This window comes from Epinephelus moara, chromosome 16 (assembly GCF_006386435.1).
Source record: "Epinephelus moara isolate mb chromosome 16, YSFRI_EMoa_1.0, whole genome shotgun sequence".
Classification (NCBI taxonomy): domain Eukaryota; kingdom Metazoa; phylum Chordata; class Actinopteri; order Perciformes; family Serranidae; genus Epinephelus; species Epinephelus moara.
The window spans coordinates 15229558-15237219 of NC_065521.1; the positions used below are offsets into that span (position 1 = coordinate 15229558).

At 39.3% G+C, this 7662-nt stretch overlaps 2 protein-coding genes across 8 annotated transcripts in view; one reads left to right on the top strand and one right to left on the bottom strand.

Moving 5' to 3' along the window:
* Positions 1 to 3782, bottom strand: part of zgc:103759 (U8 snoRNA-decapping enzyme) — a 7478-nt gene extending 3696 nt beyond the window's left edge. The window contains exons 1-3 of one of the 4 annotated variants that reach the window (XM_050064900.1): positions 3686 to 3782; positions 1722 to 1853; positions 1386 to 1426 (exon numbers count right to left, since the gene is read on the bottom strand). In XM_050064900.1, the coding sequence (XP_049920857.1) occupies positions 1386 to 1426; positions 1722 to 1853 (173 nt within the window). In that variant the 5' untranslated portion in view covers positions 3686 to 3782. Of the gene's footprint in view, positions 1 to 1385; positions 1427 to 1721; positions 1854 to 2015; positions 2118 to 2966; positions 3185 to 3685 lie in introns of those variants that run through there. The other 3 variants (XM_050064899.1, XM_050064902.1, XM_050064901.1) reach the window with 3 other exon arrangements.
* Positions 3783 to 3897: 115 nt separating this feature from the next.
* The window catches only part of gss (glutathione synthetase), a 12431-nt gene continuing 8666 nt past the window's right edge, over positions 3898 to 7662 (top strand). The window contains exons 1-4 of one of the 4 annotated variants that reach the window (XM_050064895.1): positions 3898 to 4161; positions 5057 to 5198; positions 6731 to 6876; positions 7062 to 7137. In XM_050064895.1, coding sequence (XP_049920852.1) covers positions 5067 to 5198; positions 6731 to 6876; positions 7062 to 7137 — 354 coding nt within the window. In that variant the 5' untranslated portion in view covers positions 3898 to 4161; positions 5057 to 5066. The remainder of the gene's footprint in view (positions 4162 to 5056; positions 5199 to 6730; positions 6877 to 7061; positions 7138 to 7662) is intronic. The other 3 variants (XM_050064896.1, XM_050064897.1, XM_050064898.1) reach the window with 3 other exon arrangements.

Sequence of the window (7662 nt, forward strand, 5' to 3'; positions counted from 1 at the left end):
CTCCTCAGCTGTATCCCGGCAGCAGCGTTAGCAGCAGAGAAGCCGGACTTGCTCGAACGGTCCACTGGAAAACCGAAGATCAAGGACGCGGCAACACGGCCCTGCCACGGCAGCCGCCCGTGGGCAAACAAATCAGTCTCCAGCGTGCCGCTGTCCAGTAACCTCGAATCTGGAGGGGAGGGGGGGCGGACACGACTCGCGGCAGTATTTTGAATTTGAGTGCAGTAACCGTTTTGGCCACATTCTTACATACAGCGCCTTTAAATTAGTTTATAACCCTAACCTTAACCCACAACACAACCGTTCAGCCCGAGTTAGCTATATAGCTAATTTACATCTGCGGTCTCTGCGGCTTCTCTGCTACTGTGCAATTTGTTGTCATGTGACCATAAATTCACGAAGCACCCATCATTTCTATCTGGCTGTGATGGAGAGAAGTACATAGGAGAAGTGGCAAGCATTTATTTACACAAGAAACTTTAATAATACTATAATTTGACACCAGAATCATTGAAATTGGCCCAGAAAATTAAGTTCTGTTGTAAAAGATGGTTGAAATGGCGGCCATCTTGAAATTTACGTGGTTAATGGGATTTTTCAAAAGAATGACCCAAGAGGTACACACAATTTTGGTGCTTCTTTCCAGATTTGAAAGATTTTTTTGCTGATCTGCTCAGCTAATAACTATTAAATCATAAATATGTTGCTATCTATTTTGAAGTTTTATTTGAAGTGACATTCCAGAGCTGCAGTTTGATTAACATGCATTGGAGCAGAAATTGTCTCAGTTCCTGTTGTTGTATGAAACAGTTAAATTTGTACACTAACTGCAAACACAATAGTAATAGAAAAAGATACTGTGTACAATAAGTATGCCTACTGTATGTAAACTGGGACAGTGCTGCTTCTGACCACTGCTACCATTTGCTAATGCAGTTTCCCTTTCTTTTGCAATGTTATCATGATTTGTCAGACTTTTCTTCTTGCTGCATTACATAAATTCACTGTTAGCAAATGAAGCCGCAGAAATCTTGGCAGTGACTACTGTAAATCCCAGACACAAAGAAACAAGTGATTCATTTTAAGTTGAATACTAATTAAGCAGTACGTGTCTGGCAGTTACAGTTGTTTGAAACTGTTTTTTATTTTTATGGCAAGACAAGGTACCTTACAGAAGAACCTGTCATGTCATGTTTCACTGTTCATCCTTGTAGTTTATGTATTCCAGTGACAAGCGTGTGAATAGTTGTTCTGTGCCACACAGGTTTATATCTTTTGAACGGGCTCATCTGTGAAGAAACAGAGAGACTTACAAACCTCAGCTAAACGTACCTGTGCTGTGCACATAAAAGGATAAAACAAAAGCAGCACCAGGAAAGACTCACCCACCAGGGAAACCCAGCAGACCGTCAAAGCGCATCTGCATCTGTGGGAAGTGACAGAGGCTGTTATACACTCACACGCTGATGCATCCACACACGGAGGCAGAGATGCTCACTCACAAACAGCAGTGTGTTTTTATGCAAACAGGCAGAAACACTGAAAGCAGAAGTGTGCATCACTTGTGCATGCAGGGACTCAGTCAGTTCCATTCAGACACAAACACATGCATGTGTGCGCATGCACACACACACACGCATGCACGTACGCACACACGCACGCACACACACACACACACACACACACACACACACACACACACACACGGTGCTCTTCCTCACCAGTATGATATGTCTTATGGGAAACCTCCCAAACAGCTGAGATTTTGTGTCACAGTAGAGCATCACATGACAGGCATGCCTGCAGCGTGAGCACTCCAATGCCTCTGCCCTCGACAGCTGTCCACTCGCCATCTACAAGTATACAGACAAACACAGTGCAAAATTACACAGTCACAGTTCAGTTCTTACCTATCACTATGCATGACTGCCCCCTTGCCATGTGCTGCTAGTGTGACATCATCCAAATACACTTGTTGTGTTTATTTACCCCCCCTCCCCCAGACTGAAACCTACTGATTAGCTTGAAGTCCTGTGGGTTTGTATGTGGAAAATCTTGAGGCAGGCTATTCAAAATCAGGAAGCTTGGAGGGAGATCTTGTGACTTGTATCTAAGAAGCTTTAGCTCCCTCTGTTGGTGTGGAGTAGGCCTGACAACTGGGGAATCCCTGCCCTGGACTGAACTTTTCATGGGCATTAGCGTAGCCTATTGCATATATCTTTTACGATAATTCAAATATTTTATACTTTAGTGTAAAAATGTTTATATTGTTTGAATATATTAACAATTTCGTCTTTTCTTATTCTAATGTCTAATGACTATTGACATAATTCTACGTTAAAACTAATGTGATTAGTTAGTGGTCAGTATGTATTTTGGGACAACCATCATATTGCTTAATATTCCAAAACAAATCTATATTTTTATTGAATAGGTTTGACAGTGACTTTTTGCCTCTGCGCCATAGCTGTGGCCAGAGGCATTTTGTTTTCAGCTGTCCATTCTCATAAATGCAGTTTCTCAAGAACGCTTTGAGAGAATTTCTTCAAATTTGGCACGAATGTTCACTTGGACTCAATAATGAACTGATTAGATTATGGTGGTCAAAGGTCAAGGTCACTGTGACCTTGTCCGTGTCATTCTGGCGAATGCGATATCTCAAGAACATCTTGAGGCAATTTTATTTTTTAAAATTTGACACAAACATTTATTTGGACTCAACAATGAACTGATTTGGTTTTGGTGGTCAAAGGTCAAGATCACTGTGACCATATCCTTTACATTCTTGTGAACGTGATATCTCAAGAACACCTTGAGGATTTTTTTTTTTGTTTTTATTTGGCACAAACCTCCACTTGGACTCGACAATAAACTGCATAGACTTTGGTGGTCAAAGGTCAAGATCACTGTTGCAACCATGTTATTCACAGGAAGGCAATATCTTAAAAAGGCCTTTAAGGACTTACCTCAAATTTGATGCAAATGTCCACTTGGATTCAAGGATTAACTGATTAGATTTTGATGGTCAAAGGTCAAAGGTCAAGGTAACTGTGATCTTACAAAATATGTTTTTGGGCCTATAACTCAAGAATTCATTCACTAATTTTGAAGACATTTTACACAAATGTCTAATCGGATACAATAATGAAGTGATGACTTCACTTTGACATCACAATGTTCTGCAAAAACACAGGAACAAATGGTGGTCAGATATTGAATTGGTGAAACTCATCTTTGGTGCCCACCTTGTTGGTAATTTTATGTATATATAAAAAAAGACACTTTATCCGGAATTTGTGTCTGTTTATAGTCTTCTATCACCCCAAAAATATTTTGCTATGTTAATGAATGTCATTCCTAGGGGGTGTAATGGTGTTATCTAAAGTTGCAGCTCAACCACCTGTTCTTTTTTTTGTCTTTGAATGATATCATTCAGCGTGTCTCAAATACCCAGTGGGCATTTTCTTCGAGATACTTCATTGAATCGCACTGAGAGATGTTTAAAATTTCTGCTCGGACTGGACATACTTGTTTCATAGCTTTCCTCAGGCGTTACTGTGTTAAACATTTTTGCCAGATATATTCGTTGTCACATTTCTGTCCATTTGTCATGTTTTTTCAAATCAGAACATAACTAGTACTTCATTATAAACCTCTTTATCATCTTATGAGTGACACATATTACCTGCCTGACAATTGTCCTTTCCCGGGTAACTGAAGTGCTGTCTCATTCTTCGGTCAGCATTTCGAGCACATTGTATTCACCAGCACCGCCTCCAAGTATTTTGGTGACGTTTTGAGCACTGATTGGCCGAAGAAAGCATGTGGTACTGGACAGCCAATAGCATCACCCCACTGACCAACCAGCAGTGGCAAATGACATACGCATTCAGCAGATCCGGACTCTCATACATAACAGGAGGTCATGGTGATATATCAGTGAAATTGTTTTGGTAGCGTTGCCAAGGATTGTACAACTCAGGAAGTGACCTTATCTGGTCAGCGGAGGCGGACACGTTGAAGTAGTGAGACCTGTCGAGCAGGACACAAAACACCGGCTGGAAACAATTGCTAGCTTGAAGGTAGCTAACTCGTAACGACCACGGTGTTCAACGTGTGTAACGTGTGCCTCCTGGTAAACCCAGGTAACGTTAGCGGTAGGTAAGTTAAGGTATTGTTGTACTCGAATACACAGACCTGTAACGCAATTATTACACAAGAAGCAACTCTATGCACTGTTTAGTGTTATTATAGTTACATAACAATAATTCTGTCGAAACTCTTAATTGTTTATCAGTGTTTTATTGAATGCATATTTGTAGCTTTTTCTGTCTCTGTAAACTCGTGCTGAGTAAGTGCTACAGGCTGCTACACAGCAACAACGATAACAGTAAATTAATGTTATATATAGGTTATTATTGTTGTTATTATTATCGTTTTAATAGTTGTTATAGCATTAATCCAGTTATAATATTGTCCTTTTAGTTTTTGACAGGCATGTTAAAAACGTAAGTGGCAGATTATGTAACCTAACAGGAAGATAACCTTACAAACAAAACTCAAAGTACAGAAATGGAATCTACTTTGATTCCAAAATTGACTGACATTGACTCATTCAGTAACGCTGTGTTACCTTAAATTCATGTATGAAACCTTTCTCTTACATTTCTTCATGGTAAAAGGTGAACATGATGATTAACAGATTACATAATAACATTGAAACTATAACACAACATATGCGCACAAACTCTCATGCAACTTGTGCAGTGTAATCGAAGTATCATTTATCCAGTCATTTGCTCAGTACTTCCCTAACACATGCATTGCAGCCTTAGTGTTAGTCTAACTTTAAAGAGAGCATAGATAAGTTTGACTTTTATTTCACTGTATAAGTTGCGTGAGAGTTTGTAATTTCCTTTGCAAATTCAAGGTAAAGCAGAATGACAGATTGAGATATACTGGTCATTTTGTAGGTGAGGTATTCCTTTAAGGAAAACTTGTTTCTTCATTCCTTGTACTGTTCTGCCACATACTATAACTATTTTTCATATTACAGGTGAATCAAAATGGCCCAGGGCATACCAGATGAGATAATGATGAATACTGTGCTGATAAAAGACTTGGCGGACGTGGCAAAAGATGCAGCACTTCTGCAGGGGGCCTTAATGAGGATTCAGGAGACCCCCAACTCATCAGAGGTAGGATGTGAAAACAGAGATACTTCTTAGCTGACCTGCACAGACTATCATAATATAATATGTAACATTATATTACAAAAAGCACTGCCTGGCATTGGCATCTGCCAGTACAGAAACTGTCTCTGCATAATACAGTACATCTTATGATGCTGTCTCTCGTGTGATCAAACCTATTCAGCCATAAAAACAGTTCAGATATCAGTAGATTGTTATAAGCAAAGTAAAGAACTGGTTACTTTGAAAGGTCAAAGTTGCTACATCACCTACATTGGAGTTGTGACAGATCACGGAGGGAAGATGCATCTTGTTAGTTAATTGAGTTAGTTAAAAGCTTGGTCTAGGTTGCATGTGCATTTATGTTTCATGTAATTTGTGTAAAAATAAGAAGCTCAGTGAGGCATGCATACATATGCATATTTTTTAATTGGTTTGTCCCTCATCTTGGATGCAATACTGGCCCTTTTAAACTCCTCTGATGATTAATCAGATAACAGTCAGACAAATAAAAAGAAACCAGAAGAGAGAAGACAAACAGCTGACCTGTGTCAGGGTTAGAAAATCATTTACAACCAAATGAGATATCATTTGTTAACACTTAACTCCATTAGACGATAGACTATTGTGAAGAAGCAGAGTTCTACCAGACCATAATTCCTTAACCTTGTCACTGTTACTTTGTAACTACTGGCAATAATCACTGCAAACTCTTAAACCCTGCTGCTTCTTAACCATATTTGCTGTCAGCTTAACATAAAGGCTGTAGGATGACATGGTTAAATACACAGAGCGATTAAGAATGTGCATCTTGATCCATTTGTTTGTCTTTGTGTATCAATAAAAAGGAATAAAAGCAATTCAAAAAACTAGCAAACACAATAAATATGCCAGTTTATAGTTGCTGAAGCAATTCCTTTGATATCAGATCGCTCAGTATTATTTTTTTCTCTGACAGTGCAGGGAAAAAAACGTGTACAACCACAATAGTTATCAGACCAGCTCTCTGTCTCTATATTTTCAATTTTCATTCATGCAAACTGCATGGCTGAATGAATCAATATCCAACACAATGCTTTACATACACTGTGCAGTTAGTTGATAATGCGACAAAAGAATTTATAGCACTCTGTATCTACAGTGTAGTTGTGCAGTTCTTGTTGAAGTCATTGCATATTTAACAAAAGAGCATGCTTTGCTTTGTCAGTTTTTGAATTTCTTTAAAAAATCCAAAGCATATAGATGTGAAAATGTATTTATGTGATGCGACACGGTGAGCCGAGGCCAGTAAGAGAGGACATGATTCCATACCAGTGGGCTGTTTAAACAGGCGTGTTCAATGTGAAGTCATGTTAGGAATTTGTCCGGCTTTAGGGCACAGGCTTTGGGACAGATCTTGATTAAGCCTGTGTTTGCAATTTCAGGGATTTTTAGCTTGTTTTCATTCCTCACATGCCGTGTCCAGTGCTTGTGTTTTGTGATGAATAGATTTTGGATGTCAGCATTCTTGTCTTACATTTTATAACTTGTTTTTTCAGTTGGTGACTTACGCTCCATTCACACTCTTCCCCACACCTGTGCCCAAGGCAGTGTTCCACCAGGCTCTGGCAGTGCAAACTCACTACAACACACTGGTGGACAAGATCAGCCAGGATCCAGACTTTCTGCAAGAGGCTCTCTCTAGGTAGCTCATGAGCCAGCAATAACAATGGCATCCTCAGTAGTTTTGAAATGTTGCCATGCTGCGTAGTTTCAAGTAGCAGCATAGCATGCCAAGATGATACTTATCTTAAAGATCACAATATAGTTATTTTCTCAAGGTGAATATGTGACAACTGATATAACAGGTTAACACTGTTTTGTTTATAGCACCATTGCAGTGGATGATTTCACTGCAAGGTTGTTCAGGATCCACCAACAAATCCTAAAAGAAGGAAGGTCTCAGGTATGTCAGTTATTTTGAAACTCAATCTTTCAAATTACAGGCCTTACATAGCAAACAAAATATGATGTTGCTTGGAGACAAATTACATTTGTTATGTATTTATTACTAGTCCATACCCATTGGTAGCTTTGTCACCTTCTACCTATGCCAATCCTCAATGCCTATGTGCAGTTTCACATAGATTGACCACGTCAGTGAGTAGAAAAACGTGGGACAGACAGAATGACTGACTGACAGAATGACACACTGACAGTTTCCGTGATTATGTACAGCATACCATACCATGACTTAGTCATACCAAAAATTAGAAAAAAACAAAACAAAAGAACATTTGGCCACAGGGGGAGCCACAGCGATCGGTCGCATATTAGCCATTTTTAAGCATTTTTCTGTTGTTATAGCGCCACCCAGTTGCCAATTAGAGTTAAATTTCTCCAGTCACCTTGAGGCATCCTGTTCTACATATCTACCAAGTTTAGTAAAAATCGATATGGCGGTTAGGCCTAGATTAGAAATTAGCTCTCT